Here is a 16,994-nt window from a genome sequence, read left to right as displayed (position 1 = left end):
ATAATTCCTCCTCTGGTTCGCTAAATTTGCGATCGCCCTAGGTGCTAAGAAATATGACTGGCTCGCGCCTCACCGAGCTCTACCGATCTGTAACGGGGGACTTTGAGACCCCGGAGGAGGCTCGCGAGGTAAAGGCGGGGCCCTCCTGTGGAGCCGCTTACGAGATAGGAAGGCTCGCCGCGTGGGCAGCCTGTCGATGTCCCCCCGCGAGCATGAGAGTCCTATGTGGCCAGCTTCCTACAGTCTGAAGCTCCCGTCGCGCACCGTCTCACGTAGTCAGCCTTCCACGGGTGCAGGATACCGGCGCGCAACCCTCCCTACGTACTCCCCCACAAGCACCGCCCCCACAAGCACCGCCCCCACAAGCACCGCCCCAGGCGCAGACCCCCCAGGGAACGCCCCCACGTGCACATCCTCTATTAACTAGGTTTCCCCTTTTAATCAACTTCTTTGCTCGTTGCCTGGAGTTTCCAATTCTTTGGATCCCTCGGTGTCCTAAGAGAATAAAGCATATTCTTACCGCCCGTGAAAGTACAAATATGGTCATTTTTATCATTAAAACATTTTTATAAGAATGTTTATTGTACTGTCATTTCTATCAAGTTAAAAATTAGAAATAACCTCAACATCAAATAAATGATAGAAACTCGGACAGTGCAGCATTCATTACCAAGTTGACTGAAGTCATTTTGAATGAATAATGATATAGGAAAACACTCATTTAGTGTTAAAGGGAAAAGAAGCAGGAGATGTGTATATGATTCAGATACATGGCGAACATGGAGAATTAACCATATGCTAGGCTCCAGTCCAGGCCTTTTACATAAAGGACTCGTCTATGGGAAATTAGCAGCGTGCGAAAGCGAATAGCTTAGCCACTCTACTATTTAAAGCTTAGTACGTGCTTAATAATAATAAAAAGCTTAGTACGTGCTTAATGATAATAAAAAGCTTAGTACGTGCTTAATAAAAAAAGTTTTATATCTTGCTCTAGATTGATCATATTCAGAATAAAATGATGAGTATTCGTTTTAATTTTTTGCTTACCTGGATTCTTTGTCATTAAGTTATACATTAGTTTTGTTATTAAACAGTAATACAAGTTCTAGGTTCACTAGTTAACTCAGAAAACTGGCGAACAGTTGCCTAAATAACTAGGCATCCTCTTACTCAGTGGAGAATGGATTTCGTTAGGGGAAGAGAAAGGGGGCATTGAATTTTATTCAGTTGACTAGCATCATGATAGGTTTTCATCATTTCATGACTTCTCTACCATTTCACTTATTTTGACCTACTAACTTTGAGCAGTTGTTTCAGTCATATTTAACTACATAGTTATTAATGACAATAACTTAGAATAGTATGCTGTGGTGAATTGACAAAATAATACACTATTATTTGATTTAATACAATATATTCTCACCGTATCTTATTCTCTTTGAAATGAAGTGATCTCATGATTTAGCAAATCATGTATTTCTGTCACTTAGAGATTTTGAATGTAGTCATCTATATCTAAGCCTCACCTCCGTTTTCGTTTTCCCTTTTGTCTTTCAGTGAACCTGATGGGTAATTTTTGCAAAAAATGCAATGAAACTGTATAACCAGCAGGTGGCAATAACGACTTGTAAATCAGAATTTAACATTTTAGGTAGTTTTAACTTTTATTTTTAAAAAGAAGTATCACTGTTCTTGTTATAAATCAATTCACTAAATATGAAATCTAGGAAAATTCCAAATAGAACTCTGATAAAAATAATTACATTGCATATTTCATTTTTCAAAATAATTAAGACATTCATCATGGCCAATGTTTGGTTTTGCATTTAATATAGTAATGACTTTGCTTTAATTGATTCAGATAATTTTAATCAAATTTAAATGTTACTTTACACAAATACATATAAATTTAAGTGGATCGCTCAGTTATGTCTCTGTCTAGCATGGTTATATGGAATGGGAAAGATAGAGGTAGTTCAAAGAACATCATTTTGAAAATTTAAAATTTCCCACCTGAAATTTGATCATTTAAAATACTAATTTCACTTTACTTGATACTTTCTGCACAAAAGATGGGTTTGTATTTGTGCTGTTTCACAGTTTCTTTCACAGTTCAAGTACTTTTTTCTCTTTTATAGTGCAAGGAGTTGGAATTGCCATCCAAGTGTTTATCTCTAGTCTGTCATCATTAGTCCCAAAGATGTTAACAAAATTCTTAGAATCTCATAATTATGTCAGCTATAATTGAACCACAAGATTCTTTCAGAGCAATTTGATTTTCTAATTTTATTTATTTCAATTAAAAAGTTTTAAAAAGGTAAACCAGCCCAGCCAGTGGGGCCAAGTGGTTGAAGGTCAACCAGGAGGTCATGGTTTGATTCTCAATCAGGGCACATGTCCTGGTTGCAAGCTCGATCCCCAGTGTGGGGCATGCAGGAGGCAACCAATCAATGATTCTTTCTCATCATTGATATTTCTATCTCTCTCTAAAATCAATAAAAATATTTTTTTAAATAAAATAAGGTAAATCAAATGGGATTTATATTTTACATTTTTGCATCTTATATTTTTGCAAGTCTTCCAATAAATTCACAAAGATGAAAGAAACGTTTTTGCTTCATTATGTATCTCTATTTTTGTCTCCCCAAAATAGGATGGCCATAGGTATGTGCTTCTTGGTGGCTATTTATTTTCTAATTTAACATGTACATGTTAAAAGATTTTTTCAAATTTTTCTTCAGTTACATCTGCTGAAAAAAATGTCTTTGCACATGTATCCTATATAATAAAAGCCTAATATGCTAAGTGTCCAGTCATCCGGTCATCCCTTCAACCAATCAAAGCATAATGTGCTAATGATATATGCTAAGGCCACTCAACCACTTGCTATGATGTGCACTGACCACCAGGGGGCAGATGCTCTGACCGGTAGGTTAGCTTGCTGCTGGGATCTGGCAGATCAGGACTGAGTGAGATGAGCAGGACACACCCTGGAGCCCTCCTGCAGTCCCTCCTCAGCTGGCCAACCTCCCGCATCCCTCCCCAGCCCCTATCGTGCACCGGTGGGGTCCCTCAGCCTGGCCTGTGCCCTCTCGCAATCCGGGACCCCTCAGGGGATGTTGGAGAGCCGGTTTCAGCCTGATCCCGCAGGCCAGGCCGAGGGACCCCACTAGTGCACGAATTCGTGCACCAGGCCTCTAGTGTATTATAAAACAACTGTTTTAGACTAAAACCTTTACATATCTTGATTGATTCACTTTTAAACAGTAACTTCACAGCCATTGAATTACTTTGTATGGCATGCTTAAATCCTGGGTGGAGGCAGGCCTTCTTCATAGGAGAAAATGGAAAATCACCACAAAGCTTGAATGTACATACATCTGTGTGTGCTGCTTTGCATACCACTGCCATGTCATGCAGATGTCCAAAGGAGAAAAGGCATCTGTAATAAGTTGGAATTTCTGGGAGTTCTGGTCTACTTCCTGTGTCTACAAGGGGCCTATTCTCCTTTTACAACTGGAGCTCTCTCAGCCATCCATACTCTGATTCAGTGGTTCTCAACCTTCTGGCCCTTTAAATACAGTTCCTCATGTTGTGACCCAACCATAAAATTATTTGCGTTGCTACTTCATAACTGTAATGTTGCTACTGTTATGAATCGTAATGTAAATATCTGATATGCAGGATGGTCTTAGGCGACCCCTGTGAAAGGGTCGTTCGACCGCCAAAGGGGTCGCGACCCACAGGTTGAGAACCGCTGCATTGGTTCCCCAGGCCCATGTCAGGTGAAATGAGACCTCCTTGACCTTGGACAGCTTTACATAGGCATGTTTCAATAAAAGGCATGTTTCATGAGTTAATGGATGAAGGAGAATTCCTTCACCCCCTACATGCGGAGACAGCCCGATTGCGTAGTATATGCTCACTGACTTCAGCAGAAGGGTCCTCAGTATACATCGTTAATTGACAACCAACATATACACAACCACATACATATGTACATATAACACTCTGGTGACAGCTCCATGGACCGACTCCAACATATTGAGATTATGTTTACTTACCACCAAAGTGACTAATACAAGAATTACCACATTCAATCCTAATAGGCAGAAGTCTTAGAATATATTAAAGAATAAATTATAAAATATATATGGGCAGATTAAGTGCAAAACAGCAAACACAGCAAAGATACATAGGGCATCTGGATGCTATGTTTTATATTACATGATATTTTAGATTGATTTAAGATTCAACTTAATGACATAGTGGTCTAGAAATATTACCGGATCGGGCCCAGTATATTTTGGGCTGTTTATTTCTCTACCTCTGATGTCCTCAACTATGAAATAAAGACTTTGGACTACACGGCCTCATTCGATTCTAGTTAGAATGTGGACATATATTTGGGTAGCTGGAAAGACGTACCTGTTGAGTCATACAGTGCCCTGTACCAAATTCTCTTCTTCCCAGGGCTTCCCTTCTCTCCAGCTCTGTGTTCTGATTCCAGCCTGAGGGTTGACTCTCTGCAGTTCACCCCACAGTGTGTCCCCCATCCTGTCCTCCAGTTGCGGCACCTCTCACCCCCAACCCCGATGAGCACAGCCTCCCCATCTCCTCTCTCTCTCTCACCTGTTCAGCCCAGCCCCAACCTGGCTCCCACGGCACGCCTGGCCTCTTCCTCTGGCTCCTCCCTGACTTCACTCGCTGTCCAGTCTCTAAGGGCAGTGGGCTCCATTGTTCCTCTTTCCTAATTACGTCCATCTTCTCATAGGCTACATGGCAACTAGGCCCTGTGCCTAAGTAAGTAGTAGGCGCTTACATCAAGCCCAGCTGACTGTCCCGTGGGCAGCAGATTCCTGCTTCCGCATGGCTATGACCCACCCACAAAAGAGGAAGGTAGGACTTCAAAATTCCCTTCTGGCCTGCAGTCTGTTTGAACACTTCTTGAGACACTTACCAGTGATGATTTGTAGTCAGTTAGGAGAAAAGTTGCCGAGTTATACAATATGTTTCTTAGTTAAGGCCGTGACACCTTGGGTTCAGAAAAGGCAAGCTAAATAGTGTTGTTGTTTAATTCTTATATTTTACAGCTATTTGTGTGAGGGATTAGTGCAGTGTGTTAGTTATGAGTAAAGGAAGAACATGGGGATCTGGCTTGCCCATTGACTGAAGGTCACTTAATCTCTCTAAGCCTGTTTTCTCATACTTCAAATGGGAGTAATAATAGCTCCTACCTCACAGATTTGTTGCAAAGATTAAGCAAGATAATGTACATAAAGTGTGTAAATATAGTAAATGTTTTATAAAAGGTAGCAATTATTACCATATCAAAATTCAGGATGGAGAAGAATTATTTACATTATCTTCCCAAAGAACCAGCTATAATTCTTCTTGGGGAAAAAAAAAGGGGGGGAAGGGGGTAAAAATAGACTAATATAAACTGAGAGCCCACGGCCACACAATGCTCTCAAATAGGCAATATTATCTTCTTTTCACAGATAAAATAAATTGAGGCAGGGAGAAGATTCTAGACCACTCACTCTTAACTCACAAATACACAAGGTCTTACTTCCCTGGAAGTTCTCAAAGTTGACAAGTTGGGCCCTAAAGAATGAAAAGAAAAGATTTGCTGGCTATCTCTTTTATTTTGCATTTTAAAGTAACAGCTCTAGTGAGATATGATTCACATACCATAGCATGCATTCTTTTAAGTGTAGGATTCACTGACTTGAATATATTCACAAGGTTGTGCAACTGTCACCACTATCTAATTCCACATTCTCAGTTGTGTAGCGCTCTCTCATTGTTGTTTTCATTTGCATTTCCCAAATGACATGTGATGCTGAGCATCTTTTCATGTTCATTTGTGATCTGTTTATCTTCTTTGGTGAACCATCTGTTCAGAGATCGGTTGACTATATCCATGTGGGTGTATTTTCTGGGCTCTCTATTCTGTTTCGTTGATCTTCTCTATTGTTTCACCAAGAGCATACCATCTTTATTACTGTAGCTTTTTGGTAAGTTTTGAAATTGGGTACTGTCAGTTCTCCACCTTTGTTCTTCTTCAATATTGTATTGGATATTCTGTATATATATATATATATATATGTGTGTGTTGTTGTTGATTTCAGAGAGGAAGGGAGAGGGAGAGATAGAAACATCAATGATGAGAGAGAACATTGATCAGCTGCCTCCTGCACACCCCCCACAGCGGATTCCTGTCCGCTGAAAGAAGCAAACACACCCCACTGGGCACATCTGGCACCCAGATCTCTGTTTCTAATACAGATCCCCAACTAAAAGGAATCTCTTATAAACCACTGACAACAGGGATTATTATTATTATTATTATTATTATTTTGCCATGAAAGACAGAGGCTGAGGAACTGTATCAGCTTAAAAGAAACTAAAAAAAAACATTTAAAAATGCAATATGTGACCCTGCACTGGATCTGTCCTGAAGGAAAAGATATGCCACAGAGGACATCACTGGGTCACTGGACATAACTGGAGTACAGACAGCAGACCTCAGCCTTGTTCCACTGCTAAATGTCCTGAGGTTGCTAACTCTACTGGGGTGTTTCATGGGATCTTCTTAGTTTTAGGAACTACACTTTGAATTACTTAGGGATGATAGGGCATGATATGTGATATTTACTCCCAAATGATTCAGAAAAACAATATATATATATATATATATATATATATATAAAAGCTTAATATGCAAAGTGTCCCCTCGGGAGTTCAACCGACCAGGAGTTCGATCACTCGCTATGACGTGCGCTGACCACCAGGGGGTGGCTCGGAACAAAGGGAGGCCCGGCTGGCAGCCGGCAGCCACTAGGGACCCTACCTGTGCACGAATTTCGTGTACTGGGCCTCTAGTTTGTATATATTACATGTGTGTGTGTATGTGCGCGTGCACGCATATGCGCATGTGCACTACTATGAGTGCAAATGCTAAAAGAAATGAGTCAAAAAGTTAATAATTGGCCAATTTAAGTAAAGTACAGGGTTTCTTTATACTATTCATGCACCTTATCTGTAAGCTAAGAATTATTCCAAATAAAAGATTGTTACAAGGTTGGTGTTTGGCACGCGCAGAAAATGCCGGGTAACAGATTAGACTTCTGCAAGAGCAGGAGGCGTGATAACGTCAGCTTCTGAAGGACTGTCATGTGGAAGAAGGATTAGGGCTGAGTTTGGCTAATCTTATTTGGTGTCAGCCTGCTGTGTAATGTCATTACATCACATCCAGGAGCTCAGGGCTGGGATGAGAGGCAGGCGTCCTTTAAGCTCTGTGGCGTCTCCGTATCATTCTGCGCAGAGGGGCCAGGTCCCCGCACTCTGAGTGCTCACGGGGAGAGGGATGAGTGAAGGGGATAAAGGGTGGGACATTTGGAACTAGTGGGAACTTGAGAGCAATGTCTTCTCTGTGGGGTTTTCAAAGGCAAAACCCAAACCCTGTGTAGTAGTCCCGTGGGCTGTCTGCCTGGGAGTGGCCAGTCATGACCTGCGACCTTACCAAATCTTCCTCTTTTCTTTCAGGTGTGGGAACAGGTACCCAAAGTCACGGAGCAAAGTGTGTCGGACAGTGAGAGGTGTAAATGTGTGTGTATGTATCAAAACCACACCGTTTTTAATGAAAGAAATTCATATGCACACAGTGTACTTCTGTACAACTTTGGGTAATATATAATTTTAAGCTGTTTACAAATAACATGTAATGCTTCAAATATTACATAATGTTGATAATACATTTCTAGCAGAAATAAATATATTGCACTTAAAAAGAACTTTGTTAGATGTTACTTCATAGTATTAGGCTTATAACTTCTTTTTCTCATAAAACATTTCCCATGCCCGCCCCCCAGCCCCCACGCACACACTTCATTACAGTGACTGCTCTCACGCAATTCATGAAGCAAATGAGCACAGCAAACAATAGGCCGGTGATAGCTCTCCTAAAAAGGCTAATGCATTTTTTTTTCCTTTAGGAAATCAAGGACTTTCTTTTAGGGTTCTGAAACTAAGAAAAAAACAAACAAACAACTAAATACACTATTATCATGTACCAGAAGTAAAATACAACAAACTGTATTTTTTGTCCAGATGTAGCATTTCACCAAAATGTTTTTATTTTCGTATTGTCGGGGGTGAGGGGAGTGGAATTATTTAAGGCATGGACAGAGAAAGAAGGGCCCGAAGATACTTTGGGAATCTCTGCCTAGCAAACATTTGTCAGTGAACCTTCGCATATATAAGCATGCTGAAGAAAGGTAAGTATTGGACTGTTTTATAGCTGGCGTGGAATGAACAGTAGTGAAGAAAGCATTTGGATTTTCCAAAGGGAGTTGGTAACCTTCCCTTTGCCTGTTTACATAAAATCCTTGCATTCTGAAATCACGTAGAAATGTGTAAAATCCAGCATCCACCCCAGTGGGATTCTCCAGAGGAACCACTAAATTCTGTGCAGGGCTTTCTGTCTGTCTAGGCCAGTGGTTCTCAACCTTCCTAATGCCGCGACCCTTTAATACAGTTCCTCATGTTGTGGTGACCCCCAATTTCATTGTTACAAATTGAACATAATTAAAGCATAGTGATTCATCACAAAAACAATATGTAATTATATATGTGTTTTCCGATGGTCTTAGGCGACCCCTGTGAAAGGGTGTTCGATCCCCAAAGGGGTCGAGACCCACAGGTTGAGAACCGCTGGTCTAGGCCATCTAGATATAGGGTATAGTCCTAGCTAGTTTGGCTCAGTGGACAGAGCGTCAGCCTGTGGACTGAAGGGTCCCGGGTTCGATTCCAGTCAAGGGCACATGCCCAGCTGTGGGCTTGATCCCTAGTAGGGGGGCAGGCGGGAGACAGCTAATCAATGACTCTCCGTCATTGATGTTTCTATTTCTCTATCCCTCTCCCTTCCTCTCTGAAATCAATAAAAATATATTTTTTAAAAGTTTATAGATTTAGGATATAATATTGTTATCCTGGTGATAATTATCAAGTGCATACATGTTTAATAATGAAAACGGTTTTCCTTACCTAGTGAATGGAAGACTGGGTAAAAAGTGTTTTTCTTACATGTGACCCTGCACATTGCACAGCCGAAGTTTTGAACTTGAGTTACTGAGTCACGGCGGAGCTTGACTACCTCACTAATGGGGTGGTGAGGTCACTCCACCCACTGTTTTGGAGCCCTATTTTCTCCATATAATTCAGCTTAAATACAAGCAGGACAGCCTGAAAGGCGGGTGAGAACTTCAGAATGGGGATAACCACCCTAACATCTTCCTGAAAAACTCAGCGGCAGGATGGGGGGAGGATGCTTTACCTAAGAATTCTCATTTCTTGGGCTTTTACAGGATTTCCTTTTTCTTTGGGGGGAGGGGTTGGGATGTTGTGCAACGATAGAGATGTGGATAAGGGTGGGGGAGGGGAGACCCTGGGATGCCCCCCAAACCAGTGTGACTCCCATATCAGAGCCCTACAGCGGGGTTCTGCTAGATGATGAGTCATCAGGAAGCTTTGTATCGCTCCTCCTGTGTGAGCACCCACCAGGAACGGTGGTCCACCTTCCGGACAACGTACCATTGCTGGAAACTCAGAAGGACCAGCAATGCAATACAAACTCATTACTGCAGACCTCGTAGCCAATAATCTGGGACGTGTTAGACACAACTGAACGTCTTTGTCTTTATCCTGCTGAGGGTGGGCAGAGGAGGGGGAGGATTTACTCTGTAGGATAAATAACAGAACTTAGGATTATTGATAAATGCTTTTAAAACAAATCACAGATGCAGGCCCCACGAAGCTATGAATTCATTTCTTTGGGCTCGATACAGCAGTTGTGGCTGGGCCTCTTTCTAGCAGCTCTGCACATTAGCCATACTTTGGATACCTGAGGGGAAACCGTGAAGTCACGCCAAATAACTCACGCTCTTTCTTATTCAGTTGGCATTCCATTATCTAGTTCTTGTCATTACTTTTGGTAAGACACACTTAACGGTTTTAAATCTTGACTACCCAAGGAGTTAAGTAAGAATCAACAACCTGAAAAGCTCACAGGACTCAGATGGGGTAAACTCCTACCCTTGGTTCCCATGGCGACAGTGACTGACGGGTGGAGCTCCATGTCCTTGTGCTTTTTTTTTCTGGTTCAAACAAAACCAAATACTAAGACATCCCACTTAAAATTCCAGACGTGACTTTCCAATAGCATGCTTTGCTGTCTTAGTCTTCTCTCTAAGCACTCTACTTATTGTTAAGTCTTATTGCTTGATTTCAAAGTAAAGTTATGAAGTCAGGAAATACTGGTGTAAACCCATATTTAACAAAAACACACACCCTCCTCTGAGACACACCGATTGGGAAAAATATCAAAATCGTATTAAAATGGTCCTTTTGTCTCACTGAAAGGAAAGTTCAGGTACGATTCACTCTAGTAGACCAGTAATTTACCAGGGTCTTGAGTTGCATCATGTAAAATAGCATCTATTTCTGTTGTTGCTGCTTGAAGCAGCCACTGTCTTGAAAGGAGCCACTGGCAACAGGCCAACGATTAAACATCAAATCCCTACCCTAAGCTCTATGGCTATTTAAACATGACTCGTAACTGCTTTTTAAAGGAAACGCACCCTGTGCTGTGCTTCAAAAAAAAAAAAAAAACCTACCTGTGTCTACTATAGCATAACATGCCAGAAGCTATAAATCGGCCTATGGTGTCGCCACAGGACCCAGATGCTGGGCAGCCTCGGCCCATGCTTCTCTATCTGTAAATTCAGGCGACAGCAGAGAACGGCCGTTGCAAAGTCCAGCGACAGCATCCCAGACACAGGCTGTGCCATCTTGCCTTGTTTCATAAGCCGCAAGTGCCCGAGAAAAGTATCTGATGTGGCGAAGCCTAACGTGAAAACAACCCAATCAAATCCCAGGGGCGTCGGATGCGATAAGTGTATTGCATTTGCTCTGAAATAGACCTCTGCTCTCCGCAGCAACAGTTCCCATCTCTTCGAACAGATTCAGTACTTTTGCAGTCAGACTGAGTAAAATGATTACGGAGAAAATTTAAATTCAATTAAAATGGAGTTTGGGGGAGCTTGGTGAAAGAGACCAGGTGTATCCTGCAGCTTAACTGCACTGTATCTAAAGCTGATGGTCTATGAACCTCATTAAATGCCTGCTATTAGGGTCACGAACTGTTGCAAAATACCAACTGTACTACCCTGACCGTAAATACTATTTGGATCTATGTTGCCTCAAAATAGTAGAGAGATTATATATAACTAAAATACAATGAGTTACTACACCACATCAGAGGAGGGATAAGGAGACAGCGAGAGCTGGAAATAAAGTGGATACGTGTTTAGATGTACTCAGAAGCAGTGTTTCAGTCAGGGGGTCATTGAGCAACATGTCATTTCATAGGACAGGCTAGAAACATGGAAAGGGAGTCACTGGATGTAGCAGTGAGGAAAAGGACAGATCCGCTAGGCGGACAGCTAACTCCGTGTGAGCTTAGATGCCTACACTGGCGGCTACACAGGCGCTCAGAACGGTCACTCGCAAATCCCTTCAGTCCGCCGTGGCAGCTGACCCAGCCACAGAGCAGATCCACCCACCACACGAGAACATGGCCCGGTGCCTGTTAACATCCTCAGGGCCCCCCAAAGCTGAAGTACAGACGAAGGGGCCTTTGGCACCCGTGGCCCAGAAGCGCCTTCCGGAACAGGGCCACCGGCTCTTTATTGCCGTTGCAGGGGACAGGGCTCCGTGTCCTCCGGGAGCCGCTGGAGAATACGCCCCAGCGAGTAAATCAGTAGTAAAAAACAAGCCCCCAGCCTGACAATGTCGCACACAGAGCCTCTTGCTTCAAAACTGTGTACAAAAGGGTTGTCCTACCTACATGGCAAGGATTTGCAAGGAAGGGATGAGAAAGCAAGATGACAAGATGGTGAGAGAGCGCCCGCCAGGCCCTGGCCCTTCATTATCACAAAGAGAACAGTGCAAAGTCACTGCCAACTGTTCACACAACAGGATGTGTCAGCTGATGGCGGCGCCTTCCCCAGCAGAGGACACAAAGCAAAGCCACACATGCCTACGCTCCAGCGCCGCCACCCTTCCCTCCGCGCCCAGGTCCTACAGGGAGGCGCGGACCCTGTCGTCCTGCATGCGGACGCTGAAGATTCTTTTAACCCGTGTGTGGGAAGCAGAAAGGAAACCTACACACTTTGAATTTACACATGACTGCATCAACGCAGCATCTTTAACCACTAGGAAAATGCACTTTAAGATTCATCTGCCTTGTGTGATTAAACTGTCTGGGGAAATGGATATCCTATCAGTTGCAGAACCGAGGCTGGCTGAGACGTTGACACTGATTCTTTCTCGAACCCAAGAGCCCCCCCGCCCCCCACAGCTCCAGATGAATCCTGGTCCATGGTGCATTCCCTCAGGCTTCGCTGGGAGTCCAGCTCTCCTCAATAGATCGCATGTCTCCTGGAGATCCCTCGCGCCCACCCTCCCTCCCCCACCCCCACAGCCTGTCCTCCGTTCCATACCCACTGGCACATTCTGGGTTGGGATTCTCCTGCTTTCGGAAGAGTCATACGAAAGGCGTCATCACGGCGGAGGAGTGGCGCAGTCCCTGGATGGCGGCGTAGGGGCCCTGCTGGAAGTAGTGGTGGTACCGGGGCATGTGGAAGGAGGGGAAGGTGGGGCCGCTCCCCTGCATGGAGCTGGCAAGGGCCGAGGGGGTCAGAGGCATCCCCAGGCGGCTGTATGGCGGCAGAGAGCCCTGGATGGGGTGAGGAATGGGCGTTGCTATGGACGCTGTGCTGGTGCCCAGAGCAGTCAGGGACTGTGGGTGCTGAAATCCAGGGAAACTGGATGAAGAGGACACCCAGGAGCTGAGAGACAAGTTGTCGGATGTGGTAAAGGCTGACCCTGAAAAGGGGAACAACGCGTTAGACTGGAAACTCGACGTCAAGGTGCAAACCGAGAATTATACAGGGTGTCCCCCAAAAACGTACACACGCTGTAAGGGCTGATAGCTCAATTTTAAAAATGAAATACATTTGAATAATCGCTGTCTTACTAATGATTCAAAGCATGTGTACATATTTTTGGGACACCCTGCATCATTTATCTGTAAGGATCATATTTCTTATTTTATGAAATATGTCCCAGATCTAGAATTCAAAAAGACAAACATGTCAACCAGGAGGCACATCTACCTTTCCAGAAACAAAAGCACTTATAACATACGGAACAGAGAATTCCCTAAACAGAAAAAGACAACTCCTCAGACAGCCTGCATACTCCCAGAGCGGCCAAAACATCAGCTTCTACCTGAAGGGCGTGGACTGATTCCCTTCGAAGCAGCTGCAGGTAGCTGACAGGAGGCCTCCCCGTAAGGAGGGGGGGCAGGGGCGTCTCCCAGAGCTACGGGGCTTCCAAAGCCTTTGAGAGAACCCACATGAGTGTTCCCTTTTCCTCTTTTTCCAGCTTCCCCGGTTCTTTATTAGCTATTTGACAACTTACAAAGTAACTCTTTCTTACATGGCAGCATCCAGATGCCTAAAGGAGAGTTGACATTAAATTTTCCCATCGGATAACTTCTAGTCACGAGTTTGGGTGTAGTTTTTTTTTGTTAAAATATCTTATTGATTTTTTACAGAGGCGAAGGGAGAGGGATAGAGAGTTAGAAACATCGATGAGAGAGAAACATCGATCAGCTGCCTCCCCTTGACCGGAATCGAACCTGGGACCCTTGAGTCCGCAGGCTGATGCTCTAGCCACTGAGCCAAACCGGTTAGGGCTGGGTGTAGTTTTAAGAGATGCCCTATTTTTTGACGGAGTGTGCGCTTTCTATGTGATGGGCATTAAAATATGACAGAGGGCGCTCTGTCCCTGCAAACACCCCTGTGCCCGGGCTGGGCACCCTCCCAGGTGCAGAGGGCTCCTCCCTGGGCCTTTGAGACAGAGGAACTTCCAGTCCCCCTCCTCCTCCCTCTGGGGCCACTGCCTCTCCATAATGCCCTGCACTGGGAGAATCTTCTTTTTAAAGTGTTTCCAGTTTTAGTCATTATCCTCACGAGGTAGTCCTGACCTAAGTAGGACAGATTTTCAGATTATAAAACCAAGCGTCAGAAAGACTCAGGGACCGCCCCCAAGCCTCCCGCTCTTTGGTTGGGAGGTCACAGACAAGTAACTCAGATTCTCGAGATTCTTCTACTAAACGTCCAAAGCCCAGGAAACCTTCGGGCAGCATCATCTCTTAAGACGCAAGGGCAGAATACTGAACGCCAAGCCCTCAGGGGCTGTGCCTTCCTGAAGAGGCTCCTGAAATACTTTGGGCCCAAGGGTACCCTGAGGTCCAGGCCTCACCCCGCACCTGCCTCTCTCCCTTGGGCGCTGGGCATGGGCTCCCAGCAGCGGCACCTCCGGAGCAGCTTACCTCGGGTCTGTGCCGTCTGTACCTCGTCCCCCAGCACATCCTCTTCTCCGTAGGTGCGGATGGGGGAGCGGGCGTAGGAATGCTTCTGAATGAGGCTCTCCACGCTCTCCCTGGGGGAGAGAGCAACGTGCCCAGTAAACGGAAAGGCAGGTACTCAGGGAGCAGAGGGGTCTCACAGGTATTTGCTAGTCAGGAGACCAGGGTCTCAGCCAAAAGACCTCCTTCCAGGAAAGATGACACTCAGAGCATTTACAAGTGAGAACTGTGGAGGCAGCTGTAACCAAAACTCAGTAATCCATGCCTAACGAGGGGGGAGGCTAGAGGGGAGAGAGAGGCAGTAAAAAAATGTGTAGCATATTAGATGATGACAACAGTGCTGCAGAAAAAAGAAAATGCAGCAGGATTAGCGATAAGAACTGTAACTGTGAGGATTAAATGAGACACGGCATTTGAGTGGCCCAAAACAGTGTCTGGCATGTAGGAGGTACTCAGTAAATGCTAGTGATTTATAACAGTATAACTAAAGCAGGTAAACATGTTTTATTGTCTTAGATTACATTTTCTCCAATTTAATTCTACCCATCTGAATAATCCTAACTCAGAATCATATGATCCAAGTAAGGGGATTTTTCTCAGTGAATGGAAGCTGATGGCAGCAGAGAACTTGACTGTAATGGTCTCTGTGGTTCTTTTATAAAATTGTATCTCCCCTAAGAGATAAAATGGTCAGCTTCAGTGAGTCTGTATCACTTGTTTAAGAGTGTAACCTACTTTTTAGAATCCCTTAAACACACTTGTTGAATCCCTTGAGTTAGACTTGAGGAAGGGAGAGAGATAGAGAGTTAGAAACATCGATGAGAGAGAAACATCGATCAGCTGCCTCCTACACACCTCCTCCTGGGGATGTGCCCGCAACCCAGGTACATGCCCTTGACCGGAATCGAACCTGGGACCTTTCAATCCGCAGGCCGGCGCTCTATCCACTGAGCCAAACCGGTTTCGGCTAACCTACTTTTTAGAATCCCTTAAACACACTTGTTGAATCCCTTGAGTTAGACTTGTTAAAATGAAAATATTTTATCACTCAGTAAGAGGTATCAGTAAATATATTAAATGGAATAATGTTATGTATGCTAATAAATATATGAAGGGAAAGGAAAATTTGGCATGACATGGACCCTAATTAATCAATTTGCCACTTATCCTATACAGGGTGTCCCCCCAAAAATGTACACACACACTTTGAATAATTTTAAAGGCAGCGTTGTTTCATTTCATTTTCAAAATTGAGCTGTCAGGTGTTAAAGGGTGTATACATTTTTGGGGGGACACCTGTATTTTAATCTTTGTATGTCCACATGCTAATAATGTTGGACCCCCACAGGCTCCCCAGAGGATGTCACTTACTCAAGGACTTAATTCACTACAGTGTTGGAGAGGGACTGTCTTCTTGGGTAACCTGGGTCATTAAGACAAAAGTCAAGTGAGCCGAGCAACCCTTAATGAAATGACAAACCTTACTAACAGGACATTCAAGTCCATGTCCTTTTAGTCTGAGCCTCGTGCCATGCTGCTAATATATGCAGTTATTTCACATGAGGAAGGAACTTGCTCCCAATACCCTAGACCAGTGATGGCGAACCTATGTCACCTCTGACACGCGAACTCATTTTTTTGGTTGATTTTTCTTTGTTAAATGGCATTTAAATATATAAAATAAATATCAAAAATATAAGTCTTTGTTTTACTATGGTTGCAAATATCAAAAAATTTCTATATGTGACACAGCACCAGAGTTAAGTTAGGGTTTTTCAAAATGCTGACACGCCGAGCTCAAAAGGTTCGCCATCACTGCCCTAGACAGTATTTTCTCTTTGCACAGTCAGGAAGGAACAACCATCCGTGGGCCCGTTATGGATGGTGTGTCGCTGAAGCGTATTCCTCTTCCCATCTGAGGCACATCAACTGCTCAATCCGAGCATTTAGCTTGAAAGCAGTTTAGCATCTGCTCGACACACACACACACAAAATCCTTTTCCGAACAACACAATGCATCACTGCCTGGTGAAACATGGTGCTTTTCTAGAAGAGGCACATTATATTCATTTTGTCCTTGGTAGACCACTGGTATCGTTGCTTATTCTCGTCTCCAGGAGGGAGGAAAGGGGGATTTTATCGAAGTGATTTACTTGTGCCGGCCGGGAGTGAACTGCAAGCAGTGGCAGTTCTTATACAAAGGACGGCCTAATTGAGTTACTGCCTTTTAAGTGATTGAAAACAGTGGTGCATATCAGGGCCATCTCTTCAAAGACGTTACGAAGAGTAGACAGCCCTTGCTGTTTATGTCTAACCCCAGTTTCCAGCAAAATGAAAAGTGCAAAGAATCTGTTTAGCCTGGAAAACAACAGGGAAGATTTCTAAAATACTGTATCCTGAAAACTAACAATGGCTCACCTAACGGGTTAAGTGACTTAGGTATTGCAAGCTATCACAGTGCCTTGTAATGCTCAGTGCTGTTATATCCCAAAGC

At 43.8% G+C, this 16,994-nt stretch overlaps 2 protein-coding genes across 2 annotated transcripts in view; both read right to left on the bottom strand.

Moving 5' to 3' along the window:
* Positions 1 to 10,141, bottom strand: part of LOC102431016 (probable C-mannosyltransferase DPY19L2) — a 52,293-nt gene extending 42,152 nt beyond the window's left edge. Inside the window, exon 1 of the mRNA XM_023751004.1 lies at positions 10,099 to 10,141. Coding sequence (XP_023606772.1) covers positions 10,099 to 10,141 — 43 coding nt within the window. The remainder of the gene's footprint in view (positions 1 to 10,098) is intronic.
* Positions 10,142 to 12,559: 2,418 nt separating this feature from the next.
* The window catches only part of TBX20 (T-box 20), a 44,584-nt gene continuing 40,149 nt past the window's right edge, over positions 12,560 to 16,994 (bottom strand). Inside the window, exons 7-8 of the mRNA XM_006085426.3 lie at positions 14,465 to 14,574; positions 12,560 to 12,951 (exon numbers count right to left, since the gene is read on the bottom strand). Of these exons, the coding sequence (XP_006085488.1) occupies positions 12,611 to 12,951; positions 14,465 to 14,574 (451 nt within the window). The 3' untranslated portion in view covers positions 12,560 to 12,610. The remainder of the gene's footprint in view (positions 12,952 to 14,464; positions 14,575 to 16,994) is intronic.

Source organism: Myotis lucifugus, unplaced genomic scaffold (assembly GCF_000147115.1).
Source record: "Myotis lucifugus unplaced genomic scaffold, Myoluc2.0 scaffold_18, whole genome shotgun sequence".
NCBI classification, from domain to species: domain Eukaryota; kingdom Metazoa; phylum Chordata; class Mammalia; order Chiroptera; family Vespertilionidae; genus Myotis; species Myotis lucifugus.
Note: the sequence above shows the minus strand (reverse complement) of the source record. Positions and strands in the feature narration are given on the sequence as shown.